The 15312-nt window shown below is 39.9% G+C and overlaps 1 protein-coding gene across 4 annotated transcripts in view; it reads right to left on the reverse strand.

Moving 5' to 3' along the window:
* Positions 1-1697: 1697 nt before the first annotated feature.
* NELL1 (neural EGFL like 1) overlaps positions 1698-15312 on the reverse strand; it is a 300863-nt gene continuing 287248 nt past the window's right edge. For all 4 annotated transcript variants that reach the window (XM_030039088.2, XM_030039085.2, XM_030039086.2 and 1 more), the window contains 4 exons: positions 12680-12873; positions 6923-7099; positions 4962-5186; positions 1698-3683 (listed from right to left, as the gene is read on the reverse strand). In XM_030039088.2, the coding sequence (XP_029894948.1) occupies positions 3633-3683; positions 4962-5186; positions 6923-7099; positions 12680-12873 (647 nt within the window). In that variant the 3' untranslated portion in view covers positions 1698-3632. The remainder of the gene's footprint in view (positions 3684-4961; positions 5187-6922; positions 7100-12679; positions 12874-15312) is intronic.

The raw sequence follows: 15312 nt of genomic DNA on the forward strand, positions 1-15312 counted from the left end.
TTTACATCAAACTGTATCATGGGGCCCTTTTAAATTCCCCTCATTAATGATGATTATGTAAGTACCATTAGATGTGAGACATTTCCATATTGCTCGTAGGAGTTACGATTTAATTCTATTACAATCTACTCCACCATTTGTGTAATCACTCCTGACACTTTACCTTTTGTTTTGTAAAACATTATTGTCTGCCACAGAAAAAAAAAAAAAAAAACCAGATGATATTTTGTTTGTCATTGCAATCTGATTGAAAAGATGTTATTAATTAAATGTTGTACACCGCTATACCTGAAAACTCACTGACAGCTCTTGGGAGAAGATATATTACTGGAAGACAGTTGTTATTTAGGTCTCGGAGGCAACGCAGAGACACTAATAAATCTCCCACGCGTTCCTGTGAATTAGCTAGATATTATTCGGCATTTGCGGGGAATAGTTTGGATTTTCTTCGGCCTCTGCTAGTGACTAGCGTGGCTCAGCACGGTCCGTGACTCTAGGAGCCACTACAAAGGAACACTTGCGCTTGCTTTATCTCAGTAGGTGAGTTTGCAAATACACAGGGAGCAGAACCGAGAGGTCGCTTCCCTCACGAGACACAATACAATGTTCCGGTTTAGTACCTAGGCCGAGCTTTTTGCCAAAAGGAGGCGGCAAAGACATCTTACCAGACGTGGAATTTTCATTTTCTGTTTCCCACTCGTTTTATTTTATTCCTTTACAGGATAATTAAGTAGAAACAGCTACAAAATTGCAACTGCCTATAGTGAGAGTTTTGATCAAGTCCCTTAACTAGCAGCAAGTTTCCTTTCACAGAAGTTGTGTTGGTAGTCCTCCTCACGGTAATACTATTGTTCTGTTCTTCTGAGCAGAGAGAAGGTCCATCTCACAAACAAAGAGGGGATTTTTCAGAAATTATTATAATAAACTTGATTTTTTTTTTTTTCCCCCCAGCATTTTCAACGTAGCGCCCCATAGGTTTATAGGGAATTTCATCAAGAAAGAGGTTTTGAAAGTTCTTACCTTGGTCACAGAGGAACATATAGTGAATTAAATTTTCCTCCTCAATGTGCTCTTTGAGCTGGGGCTTCTGAGTACTCTGAAGGTAAATGTGATGTGACTAGTGATCAAATTGCTTCATAAGGAAAAGTTCATCACAGTCAGGGTAACTGCTTAAAATGCAACATAAACAAACAGGTCTGTGTCAAAATATTTTGACTTTGTGTAAACAATTCAAGCTGTATTACTCTGGAGATAATGACACATAATGCTGTATAAAATGTTCTGAAAGGGTTTTACTGAATTAATCTGCATTTGAGTTCTCAAAGAAAATTGGTCTGTGCGGTGGAAAAATGTGAACTTCTGTGTTCTTGTTGAATATGAACCCAACAAGGTCTGGAGCTTCCAGAAAGCATCCTGGGGAAGGGCTTCACAACTACAAGGTAAATGGGAAAAGGGCGATTTTCAGACCCTGCACCGTCTTTAATCCCATTCACAGAGCGTCAGAAATTGGTGTGTGTGACAGCCTGGAATATACGATTTTGTCCGAGTAAGTATAAACGAAGTATTCCTTACAACTCTGACGCTACAACTTCCAGGCAAACACTCTTTCTCCTTTTAGCAACATCACGAGATCGAGTCTGGAAAGGACAGCGGTTAGTGTTTTAAAACTCTGCTAATAAAACTAAGGGAAAGCAATCTGTACATAGGAGTTTATTCAGATGCCCACAAGTTTGAAATCATTCCCCTTTATATCTCAGCCCACTGGATATCTCATCCAACTGAATTACCATTGGGTTTTACAATGTGATATACAAAATGAGCTGACGTTATGATTTACAAACATCCTTTGAGTATCATATAAAACACAACTGTTTTCCTTATTATACAATCATTAGGGCAATGCGAATATAGCCAATACATTAGTAGCTGAAAATGATGGGGCATTTTAAGAAAATAAATTTAACTTTACCACACAAACCTGTTAGAGAAAACAAATCCTGTTTAAAAAATGGGAATAAAGTTGTCTGAATGATTGCAAGTAATTTTTAGATTGTTTTGCCACTGTCTCCTTTTAAGAAACATAACAGTACTTCATTTAAAAGACGACTAATTTTTTCACTGTATAGTCACACTTCATTCTTATTAATCAGTTTCACATTTTCTGCATGAAACTACGAAAAACTCACAAATGTAGACTTTCCAAACTGTAGCCACTATACTTATTTCTGCACTCTTTTCCATATACTCAGTGTTTTTAATTAAATAAACAAAAAGCAAAAAAACACTACACAAATGAGCAGAACAAAACACAACAGCACGTCAAAAAGGTGACATTTAAGCTGTAGATGCCATCATCGTAGAAATATATTCTTGTTCTAACGCCACAAACTTCCTAGCCTCATGAAAAAAATAGACATTAGCTGAAGAGAATCGAAACTCTAACCTTGATATAGGGCTAAGAGTTTTAATTTGTATTTCTGTCTAAACGTAGCTACTAAACAACACTGCGTGCATGGTAAATTTAAAACTAAATATTACTGAATGTCATAAAATATGAAAAAAGAAAATCTCTTTCTGAGCTGTTAATTGGGTAATAAAAGTTACCAAGTGTTAAGGTCTCCTGTCCCGCATGTCGCTGGTACAGGTGCTTCTGCACTTTGTCATTATGGTAGCAGTAACTGAGAATGGCAGACATCATTATTACTGTAAATACAAAAAAAAGGAAAAATTCTGAACTCCCCAATGGTGTTACAACTGAAAGCAAATTCTAACTTAGTCAATTTAAATTAAATCATCTTAAGGGTCTCTGACTGTTTTATCACTGCACAATCCAGAGGGATTATACCCTTTTCCAGCACTTGCAGTTTCTCTTGCAAAACAGAATACCGATAATGACTGGTGATTCTTTCCTGAATATGTATTGAATTGGCCGTGGAATGTGGTTTTAGTTCCATTTCTCGCTACAGGAGTCTTGCTGCTGCTCCGCACGTTTGGAGAAGAAAGTGCTTTTTTTTGCCATTTCATTAAGTTCATGGCATTTAATTTTATAAATTTTTAAGACAGACTTATTTTGATTACTTCCATTCTGTCCAATCAAATATACCTTTGAACGCTTTAAAACGTTGGACAGCTGTGAAATATAAGTACTATGCAATTTGACTGTACATACATACATATTTTCATAAATACATCTGACAGGGACCTTGGAACTAAGTATGTGATATCATGGGACAAAATCACAACAGGCTGTCTTATCTGTAAAATCTAGATTCAAAGTAAGAAGAGCTGAATTCTATCATGTCGTCAATACACAAATTAAAACAAAAATACAGCATTAGTTTACCCATGAAATAATTTAAACGTATTTGCAAATGTCTTGACAGGAAAAGTGTGTAATTTACAACACTGAAAACTTTTAACAACCATTGACTTATATGCGCTGTACTGTAAGTCACCCAGACAAGGCTAGCAAGGATGAGCATAGTGATAGGTCCCAAAGGCAACTCCCAAACATCTTCCTCATGCGGAGACTTTGGTAATTGTCTGTTGTATAAAACGCCAATGCATACGACTTCATTTCAGGTGTTAACTTCATCAGTTTTCCTCCCTCGGCACAGTCCAGTCTGACTACGTCAGTTATTGTTGAGACACTCTAAATCCACCGAGCAGCAGACGTTCCCATTCTGCACAGACAAACAAGCAGGTGTCAATCAGCTCCGCAGAACAAGTCACAAAGAGCAAAGGGGTTGGTGGCACGCAGAGATAGATGCATCTCTGACACAGCTACCGCATACAAAAATCTGCGTAAGCCATCATCCCAAGGTGTCCTCACCGGTCCCAACCGTGGTGGCTTTTTGAGGAGGCTGACTTTGCCAAATAGCACTGAACTGCCCTGAGCTACCCATGAACTAGAAACCTGGATGTGAAAGACTCAGTGGTCCCCATAATAAAATACAGCACAGCAATTGCAACAGAGATGATTGGATTTTTCTCCCACGCAAGACAGTTAATGGAGAGAGTTTTCACGTGATTCATGCGGGGAAGCTTTCTGTTTGTCTGAAATAAGCAGACAGTTCAGATTCTTGGCTCACGGCAGATATGCGTGGGGGCGGGAAACCATACGGCTTTGGAGTTTAATCCATTGTTAAATACCCTTCTGCAACATCCGGTCATTTACAAAACTATCTTACATAACAAAAACCTACAGCAACCACCAAAACCCCAAATGAGCAAATTTTTTTTTCCTTTTTTTTAAATCCAACACAAACCAATAAGAAAAACTCTGAAGAATGGCAGAAAAGCTACCTTCAATAATTTAAAGCCCTGGAGCAACAGCTCGGTTTCCCACAGTGAACAGAAGAACACTTTCTATAACCCAAAACAACATTTTCATAATTCTGATATTAGCACAGTGGGGTCATCACTGCACGGAGCAAGGGAGACAGACTGCATTTCTGCATCAGAGCCATTGGATTAAATACATCTTGATGAGATCAGGGAACAGAAACTGTGACATTCCCTTCCCACTTCTGTTGTGGGAGTGACTTCATCTCTGAGCTGCAATGCCTTTCCACTTGTGCACTTGCTAGTGAAACTTTTATTAGTGTTTTTGCCTCTGCTTACCAGCTCTGTAATACACATTTTCATGAACATCCACATCAGGCAATTATTAAAATATTAGCCTAGATTCACACTGAGAATGCCTGAAGGGCTCTCCAACAGAGTGTCTGAAAGTTGCACTAGGATATTACAACATATCTGCGCTCAACATTTTCAACAAGCACAGAATTGGGTTTTTTCCACCCTGCAAAACACAAAAGGCGTGGGTTTTCTGTAGGCTTCTGCCCTCGGGTCTCATTTCCTTCCCCAAGATCTGAACGTGAGCTTCCAAGGGCAGAAAGTGACCCTGATTTTATGGAGCAACATGCATTTCCATTACCATTCCACCTTGCCCATCGTACCTTGCATTTGCAGGTTGTACAAGGAGATCCCACCATTGTCCATACAGCGCCGCTAAGTCTTGTGATTCCATAGCCATCTAGACAGGTTTTCCTGATGTCGTAGGTGATGTTGTCAGCCAGACAGGGGTCATTGACACAGTGCGGACAGCACTCTCCTTCTGAGATGGCTGTGTACTCGCAGTTTAGATTTGGGCACAGAAGAGGCCAGCAATCCACCTCTCCTTCCTGTAAAAATTGAAGCAAAGCTCATTGTATTTGTTGCTGTTCATTAGCTACCAGGAAATTTTGCATCCTCTTGCATGGAAAAGTTTTATTTTGCCAAAACTGAAATAAACTTAATGGATCAGCTCGCAGTTTGGTTGATCATATAAATGCATGTTTGAATACTGAGCTGAAGTTTCCCAAATGTAGCAGACTATCATTTGGTTGTTTCTTGACTAAACACCACCACTGTCATCATCGTAGCAGGGGAATTTGAGTTCTTTGGGGATTTTAAAGGCAGCATTAAATACTGGGTTCCAACATTTTCCATAAACTATAATTTTTGCAATGATCGCCTTGCAGACTCACGCGCTCTTTCTACGCCTCGTCACATAAACATCTCCGCGGGATCACAGCAACTGCTTAAATAGAAAATTAACACTGCAGATAGATGTAGGTTAGTAAGTTTGAGAAGCGTTGCACATCGATCTAACTAGCAACAGCCAAAATTGATTTTATTGTCAACTCCTAAAGGAATTGTTAGAGCAATACCAGTTATGTTCCAGTGAGGCATTTTATGTTACTATTTAGCTTTGTAAAAATAGCAGTTTAGTAGATAGAAACATGGAGAAGAGAGAATCATCAGGTCACTTCTGTAGAGTATTGCTGCGTGTGTCTAAACTTAACCTGCGAAGGGCTCCAATAACTTGCATCATGCTACTCTCCTAAGCACTTCAGATGTTGGTAACACCACACACCGCACAGAACCTTACATGTAGCGCTGATTTAGGGCATCGCTGTCTTTTAGCTCTGTATGTTAACCCGATCATAAAATTAGGCAAAGAACTTCTAGCCACAAAGTCAGTTTCCCTTGTAAAACATCTCACATCTAATATTTGCCATTGCTGCTGGCTGCAGCAAATATTTCTTGCTGTTCTTTTGTGAACATGAAAAAAACAATCTTAGGAGAATACAAAATACAATACTTACTGCTGTACATTATGGATAATTATCTCTTAACAGTAACTTAGCTTTGAATGTAATTTGTTTCCTGATGCTCAGACACCTCTTGATTAATATCATATATAAAGACTATGTTATACAGACAGCTATAAATGGAAAACTGATAACTTTAATGAAGTTCATTGCAGCACTAATTAGTATATCTGAACAAAACTTAACGCTTTAGGGAAATAATATACAGTGCCTAATGAGAAAATAAATGTTCTTTATTCTGCATGTCTGTCTAGTAATTTCAGTTTTCTTTATCCTTCTTTTTTTGGTTAATTTTTGCTACTTCACCACATGGCACTGGCACTTCATTTCTCCAGCATTTGCTGAATGAAAAAGAAAGAATTGCCTTGTCCATTTTGATAAGACAGGTACAGCAGCTGAAGTAATTAAAAGCTGAAACTTCTCCAACCAAATCCATCACATGTGAAAAAAATTTTAAAAAGTCATTTAGAGATCAGACAACCTTATAAAAGTTCTTAAAAGTAGACTAATGCTAAAGTTAACATAGCGTCAAGGTTCCAAGCTTTTGTCAAGCTTTTCATTTTGTTCATTAGACCTACTTATTCAGCAGTAAGAGGAAAACTGATGGTGTGGCTTTCAGTTCTCTGGTGCTCTTTAAGTGCTTTATCATCATTCCCAGTCTGGAAAGCAGGTGAAGAGAGAGCCAAGAGCCTGCTTCCAGGTATGCTTTGCTAAACATCAGAATCCTTATCGGTCTCGCTCCCTTCCGAACGCTTTACCCATACCAGGCAACGGCACTGCTGACAGCTGTAGGTCCAGTTGTCCCCACTGCGGTAGAGCTTGTGCCCAGTTTGGTCGAGGCACTGGCTGGTGACACGGGTGTCACACTCCGGGCAGCAGAAGAGATCAGCGCTGGGGTTCTTGCAGTCGCAGGCTGTCCTCCGGCAGAAAATCCTCCCGTCCTGCGAGGACACATTGCCCTGACGTCAACCACAAACTGCCAGACAGCAACCCAGATAAGGTCACAGGGTGTGTGTATATATATATATATATATATATATATATATCTGTGTATCTCAAAGGGCACATCTTTGGCATATCAGGAAATACTAAGTTCTTAATGTATTTGATGTTACCGCCAACAAGGACTGGACCCTGCCAGTTGCGAGGAATACCTCAAATATCAGTACTGTCCCAGTTTCTACCATTGCATGGATCCAATACTGCCTGAATCTGAGAATACTGTTTTCCTGTCTCCAGCTAATTGAATTTAAAAGAAATCAGTATCTCAGAAGAAATATAGTGAAGCAATTTCATATCTCATTGGTTACATCAACGAACTCTTCAAGCAGTTGCCACTCTAATACATATAATATTTGTTTAGCGCTATTTTGACTGAATGTATCACTGTGAAGAAAATAATTTGAATAAATAAATCGAAGTTATGAAGGTGGTCGCTTTAACTTCATAGGAGCACAATATAGCAAAATCACAGTAGCACTAATCATTCTTCAGCCTGAATTCACCACTGGTTCTGTTACATCTGGACCTACACTACACCAGCTTAAAGCTAAATGGACTTACCATCATCCATTATAATTCAATTCATGTATTAAAGAGGACCTGTATTCCACAGGCTCTCCAAAATATGATTTTGCTAAATATTTGCTTACAGTATTGGATGGCCCATTTTGTTTAAGACCATTAAACAGAACTGTTTGAGATAAACAGAAGAATTGCTTCTGCATGTAAAGAGAAACAGATATATTCTCTTTGCATCACAGAAAAACAAATTGATTCTAATTCTAGTTACGAAAATTGGACAGACTATTGTGTTTGAAATTACATCCGTTGCTGTAGGTGAGCCAACTTACTGGCATGCCACACGTAGACTGGGAACTGAAATCACAGTTAACAATGAGGAGATCATTGAGCAGTTTTGAAATGAACTTCTTTTGCATTCAATGCTAGTTATTGGACTAGTTCTTATTCAAGCAAAGCGTCCCCTGCAGCCAGTCTGAAGGTAGAGCTGCGAGAGGAACGAAGCTATATCCTGCTTTGGATCACAACCGTACGGTTCCTAAAACAACTCCACTCATTTCATTGCAGGATTTCCATATTCTCATCAGAACCTCGTTCTGAGTCTATAAACCTGCATCTGATGTAAGAAGGAAAAAAAGTTTTCCACTGCCACCAGATAAAGGGGTACCTATCAAAGCAAGGGAATGTATTTCCTCTGATCCTTTAAAAAAGTGATTACTAAAAAGAGCGACAGCAGCCCAGGATGTCTTTTCCACAGGCAGACAAAAGAGCCAATAACCACAGCACGTAGCATGGGTGGTTGGTTTTTTTATGTTCTGATGTAGGAATCCGTTTGGCTCTTGTTTTTAAGCAAAGCCAGTCTTGGCCACAACGCAACACGTACCAAAACAGCATCAGGGAATCACAACACCCATGTCAGTCAGCATCACTGCCGCATTTCATCATAGTTTTGAATTGATTAGAATATTACTTTCTGTTGTAAGAATAATTAAAATGATTTCTTATGCCTAACAAGGAAAGCTGAAGAGAACACAGAATTAGGGAAATGTAGAAAACATGCTAGGTTAACACGGATCTGAACTGCTTTTGCCAACCACAGGGCACAGGACTCGATTGCCGTACGGTCTTTATTCAGTTTTGTATCAAATTAAGATAACTAAGGATTCTGTACTTGTGGCTAGTTTGCTGCTTTAGCTGTAGGAAAAGATATAAACAAGCTTTATTTCCCCACGCAGCAGTTTGAGTAAATCAGAAGGTAAGGAAGACTGGCAGTGGCCCATCTCCTTAGCCACAGGTCCGGCCAGGTCCAGGTGCAATACTGGGAAGAAACCCTTTCCACAAAACCCACAGACAGACGTCATCTTCCCCTTTCAGCAAGCGGTGAAAGAAGAGAGCCGAAAGCCTTCCCCGACAGAGAGTTACGACTAAATCTCCATTCTTGCAGGTGGGAAAGCACAACCATCTCCCACCCCTTGCCGAGGGCGGACATCAAACGGCAGCTCAGCGCAAAAGCTCTGCCAGGCTGACCAGCTCCAGGCACGCGGGGTTATGCCACGCGTCCGGGCAACCCAACGGCCTCGGCAATGGCAGTCTCTCTCCTCTCCATAACGGAGCGGTGATTAATAATGGCTAACAATAACCTGTCTGCTTAGTTCCAGTTCAGTTTCCAAGCTTTCAAGATTAGTTTGCAAATTCTTCTGTCAGCTGGTGACAGTGCTGGTAGTTCTGGGCTTCTCTGAGCTCCCGTGCTGTTACCTCTGGGGAGCAGCTAACCTTTTACGTTGCCTTTACTCTCTGTGTTTCAGAACACTGACAAAGCCTGATGATTTTGCCAGAGACCTTTTAGTAATCATAATACACTGCTACTCTCTTTATTCTTTAAGCATCTGTGTTTTATCTCCGACCTCATTAGCTCCACGCCTTTCAAAAAACATTTTTATCCCCATATGTCAGTGACACAAAGCCTCTTAAGCTACAACATCTCACTTGCATCTTTGCAGCTCTATAGTAGCATTGAGAAATATAGAAAAGCTTGAGAAATATATAGAAAGCAACTTACTTTCTTTCGGTGGGTAATAACATATAGCATCTTATTAGTAACTCTCCCTCCCCACCGTCCTCACTGAATCAGTTCTACGTGCTTCATAAGCATCAGTGGTATGAACACAGAACTGTTCTTACCAAAGGAAAAACTGGCACACAAGGGAATCGCTGTAAAGGGTAACTCAAGTTTCCACAGAGCCCCAAAGCCAATTTGGACAGAAATGAGACCCTGCAGAGACCAAACCACCAAACCGTTCTCGCCCTCAGGAACACACTTCACCTTGGCACATCCACCCCCTGCCCCGTTCCCAATTCTGAGCTTATCCCCCAGGCTTTTTTCATCCAGGGAATGGAGGGTTCTCTTAATCAGAGGACAGACTGGAAAGCCCAGATATAGCCAGGCTTATTTTTTTCATGGGAGAGAGCAACAGCTCCCCACTCCCCTTCAAATTCTACCGGTCTTGAATTAGATTGTGTATTAAATCCACAAGAGTTCAGGCAGATTCCTGTAGAAGACACATCAAATATACTTAAGGTACTATATTAATTTATAGTTTTGAGAAGTTATGGTTTTGTAAACTTTATATTCATTCAGATGAATGAGGATGGTTTGAAGAGACTGGGTCTGATGATGAAACACGGAAATAATCCCCTGTGTTTCAACAATGACACTTTGCTTCATTATATAACTGAAGTAATATAATGTCTCATATTCCATAGTATCCTACTGAACAAGTAACCTTACTTAATGAACTTCAAAGTTAAGTAAGGTATTTGATTCCCTTTGCAGCAGACTTTAAGTTAAAATATTTTCAAGACGGGATCTATGTGTTTCAGCCAATGCACAAAATATATCCTTCTGACCTTTCCTAAAATAACCGTAACAAAAGAAAAGCCAAAAGAAAACACATTTTTAAAAAATCTGAAATACTGATTTGTCTCCTAGATAAAACAAGTGAGTAGGATCACTTCAAAGTTCAAGTTAGAAGTATAAGGAATGATTTAGTTACACTCTGCCCTTTTCCTCACTGAAAACTGGGCAGGCTGCAAAAAGGTCAGGCAGGGCCAGCTCTCCGTGCAACTGCATGAAAAGGATAGAGTCCTGCAGCAGCTCTGGGAAGTAGTCCGGTGCATTGGAAGATATCACAATTTATAAAAATATGTTTCAATAACATATTTCAATAAACACTGAGTGAAGACTTTATGTACTGCCCGGGATATGATAGAGGAGGAGCTCTCTCTGTTTTCTCTGTTCTACGGACAAGAATTTGGCTCTTGAAACAGGCAGCTACTGGAATGAAATTAAATGCAAATGTTAATTCACAGAGGAAAAAAATGGAAAGTGAGGAAGATATAAAGGAAGAGTCATAGCAACAAACAGTGCCAGGCTTAGTTTAAAATAGCTATGTACTAGTTAATCATTTTGTATATTTTCATATTCTAATAAGAGCATTCAACATAAGAAATAAGTGCAATGAGAAATGGCAAATAAAACAAATTACAAGCAATCTAAGATGGGAATACTAATAGTTATAATTCTGCAAAGGCAGACCAGATGTCTTCACATATATTAAACTGTTTATTCTATTGACTGGAAATCCTTTCATAAACCAGCCAATTCCCCAAGATTACAATAAAAGCTTGATATATATTCAGTGGAGTTGTACACTTCAGCTTCTGAAGGGAGGAGTTTTAGGGAGCTTGAGGCTACTTGAAGTAAAAAATATAGCAACTAACAAGAACGTATTCCCTTTTGACCCCAAACCAGCAGTGTACTTTGCGGGTTCTACTCACTCTAAAGTCTTTATTTTTCCTTCTGCTATACTATTGCAATACAGAAACGATAAGGCTTTCAGCTTCTTGCAATTTCAAAACAACTCTTCGCCCTTGTCCCCCTCAAACCCTCTAATGCTTCTCTGGCTCACGAGCATTGAGACACGGGGATCGATAGGCCAATTCTCATGCTCTATGTTCAGCTTTTCACGGTGGCCAAAAACTCCTTTTACTTACAGTTATGCAAGGGCCAATAGTGTTCTGCTGTGTCTAAGGATACCTTCACCAGTGCTATGAACTCATCAGGTCAAAGTGGCCATAAAAGACCAACCATTCCTCAGATTACTGCACTCCTGAAATTCTTCTAATTTCAATGACAGCATTCCTCTTTTTACTAGTGAAAATAGAGAAAGCAGAGTCAAACGTTCTTTTAATTTGGTTACCATCCTCAGAAAAGAACTGATAACTTCCGGGGGGGGGAAATAAAACCCCAAAACTGATCTGTTAACTCTAAGGTAGATCTACCTCTACTACGCCTGGCTTCTCCAAAGGTGCAGAGAGAGCTGCACTGCTCAAGTGGCAGAGCTGCTAACAGAGCCAAGCTGGGATGAGGAGGAGAAAGCTGGCCTTCACCCTTCCCCACATGAGGAAATTAAGTGTCTGCTTCCAGGTCCTCTAACCTTTGACTCGTGCTCAGGCCTTCCTTCTCACCCACTTAATTCACATGTATTCCAAGTAAAGGGAAACGCCACCAACAGGAAGATGGCTGACTACAGTACTTGTCCCGAGAGATGCATATTCGTGTGCAAGAGAAATTCAAAACAGTTTTCAACATTCCCAGTAAGCGTGCCGATCTCCTGCACGTTGTGTTAAAGGGTAATGCAAGACCCTCGGTCAAGGTGTGCTCCGAGTGGCTCTGGCCCACAGGGTGACACGGTAGAAGCTCAGCGGGGTTAGCCGTTATTCAGCCGTGTCTGTGGTCGTGCAAAATAAGAATAAAGATGACTTCCCAGAAGAATTTCCCCATCACAGCTTCAGTGGCCACAGCAGAGCTTACCTTTTGCCTCAGCGCCTTGGGCTTAGGCTAGTATTGTTGCCAACACCAGTGGCACTGCAATATTGGGTTTCTGACGTGAGCCCAGAGAATTAAAGGACTCCTGAAACCCAGACCAGCTGGATCTCACCTTGCAGGAACAAACGGAGCATCTGTCCTCCCTCAGGGTCCACACCTGCCCGTTCCGCTTGAAGCCGCCTTCATGGGGACAGTCTCCAGTGCAGGATGGTCCGGATGGACAAAGGCAATCAAACCCTCCTGCCAGGTTCACACAGGCTGAATCGTTCCAACAGGTGTGGGTCTTTAAGGCACACTCATCGATATCTGCAAAACAGCAGATTTATAATGCTTCGGATATGTTGTGTCACGGGGCAAATTTTATTTCCGTATTAAGTAATTATTGCTCATCTACCTTGCTGGTGGAAGAGGGTGCCTCCTTTCTGATATCTTCCATATTTACTTGCTAGACATTAAACACTGATTTTTTTTAAGTTATTCTTCAGTGTTTGTTTGATTCTACCACAAATTCTTAAACTACACCTCCAGCAGGCTTAATTGTAAATGCTGAGACTGACATACCTAGTGGAACTGAATATCAATGATGAACTTGAACCTTCAGACAAGGGTGTATAGTGATTTCCCAGTGACTGGAAACCAGCGAACAATCAGAGTGACTTTCTGTCAATTAGACCACTCTTTGTTCTAGATTTTACACCAAAATAGAAGTGCACTTCTCTTTGTAAGTTCCTAGCACAATCAACATTTCCCATACTAAAAGCAATCAATTGCATCCTTTTCCCAGTGCTGGAAGGTGTAAGTGAATAGAAAAAAAACAAAACAAAACAAAGAAAAAAAATACATAAAGAAAAAAAGAAAAGGAAATGAAGAAATCAGAGGGCACCTTAGACAGGAAAAAAGTCTTAGAACAAAGCTATGCAGGAAAAGTATGATTTCACAATGACACAAAGAAATAAGTAACAAAAGAAAATCATTATACACTACAGAAAAGTGAATTACAGTACCTCATTAAAATTGCTTTTGGAGGGTAAAATATAATTACGCAATACGAATTTATCTAGGGAGTTAATGCAGCATTCTTTTTCTCGCAGCGAAAGGCATGAGATTTTTAATCACATTGTTTAAAAAGGGTATTTCTTTCAGAAAATAACTTTGGACTGCTCTTAAACAATATATTGACAGATTGTCCAGATAAAATACCAGTAAGTTGGTGGGTTTCTTTTGTTCCAACATGAGCAATGAAAACAGTAAGCAACAGTGGGAGGAAGGCTGAAGAAGAAAATCCTTTAGAAGTACGTGACGGTTTCTATCATGAAAATTCCAGAAACTATTATATGAATTCAGAAATTACAAGGAAGAGCCCTCACGCTTGCCATTTAAAATTACCTTCGTGCTAGTGTGAAATTTCTCACAGTTCAATATTACCCGAGTACTTTTAATTCCTCTCTAAAACAACAAATTTAAAAATTCAATAGAATTAAAAAAAAAACCAAACCCCAACCAAACCTAAAGTCTAATTTTGTGGGATGTGATGGCCAGTTGCCCTACTTTTTGGACAAGTGCCATGGGTTCACGAGTCATCTCCTCAGAAAGCCAGATCTCAAAAAGTCATTAACAATTCTCTCAGTCTGCTGAAGGAAACTCTCGATAACAATCAAATCACTAACTCCCTCTGACCTGGTTAGTAAAATTCCTGATTTCAAGTCATAAATAGCCCGGGAACAAGTGGAAATGTGGTAGTGCCCTTGGATTTGACCAAATGCAAAATCGACCTGCACAACCGAGTCAGGGGCCTGGGCCTCCAGACAATGGCTTGTTCCTCTTTCTGCTTATAGACCCAAAGGGAAGCTGGAGGCAATTACCCTGCAGAAGGGCTTCACTCCTGGGCTAACCTGTGGGCCAGTCCTTTGTCAGAGATGCTCCCAGTGACCCGATAGCACAATTCAGTTGCTTGTCGCTCAGACTTCCCTAAAAATGGTGTATTTTGCTGCCCTGACAGTCTTAATCGCCAAAAAGTAATGTTATTGCTCTAATGCATAACCTAACAATGAGTACTTGAAAGGTCCACTCTCAGTGGTCTAAAAGGCTCTGCACTAAGAGAAATTAAAACCTGTAGTTCATTGTTTAACGAGTGCCAGAGTATCACAGGTGGTAAAAACATAAAAAGTGACATGAAGAGAACTATGAATGAAATGGTATGAAATAAATCATACCCAAACAGCTACTGTAAGACCTAAAATATTCTTTAAAATATCCCATTTTCCTTTCAATAGACTTTGACTTGTATTTGATGTTGGAAGAAAAAGGTATAAATGAAGCATTCGCTTTGTCTTTGGTGATTTCACCAAGCATTGTCAATATTCTCTTCCCCACCACATTAAGGGCTCCTTGAATAGCATACATATAGGATGTAGCAGGATCACAGTGCAGATTAGAAGGGTAGCTTTCACAGTTCAAAACTAAAAGGATTTCACAGATGAATATAAAGCCATATTGCCTACAGAGTTCCATGTAATTGCTTTACTTATGACACAGAAATCTAATTCTGTTTCCATGTAATTTAACAGATTTATAGAAAGCCAGATGTTAGCAATTATAGAAACTAACATTATTCATATTCTCAGTAGTACAGACCTGTTCACACTGCACAAAGCCAGCTTAATCTGTTACACATATCCAAAAGGGAAGAACACGCTATTTACATACTGCTACTGCCGTTCTCTGCTTAGCACACGTAAAAAGGAT

The sequence above is a fragment of the Aquila chrysaetos genome, chromosome 16 (genome assembly GCF_900496995.4).
Source record: "Aquila chrysaetos chrysaetos chromosome 16, bAquChr1.4, whole genome shotgun sequence".
Taxonomy (NCBI): domain Eukaryota; kingdom Metazoa; phylum Chordata; class Aves; order Accipitriformes; family Accipitridae; genus Aquila; species Aquila chrysaetos.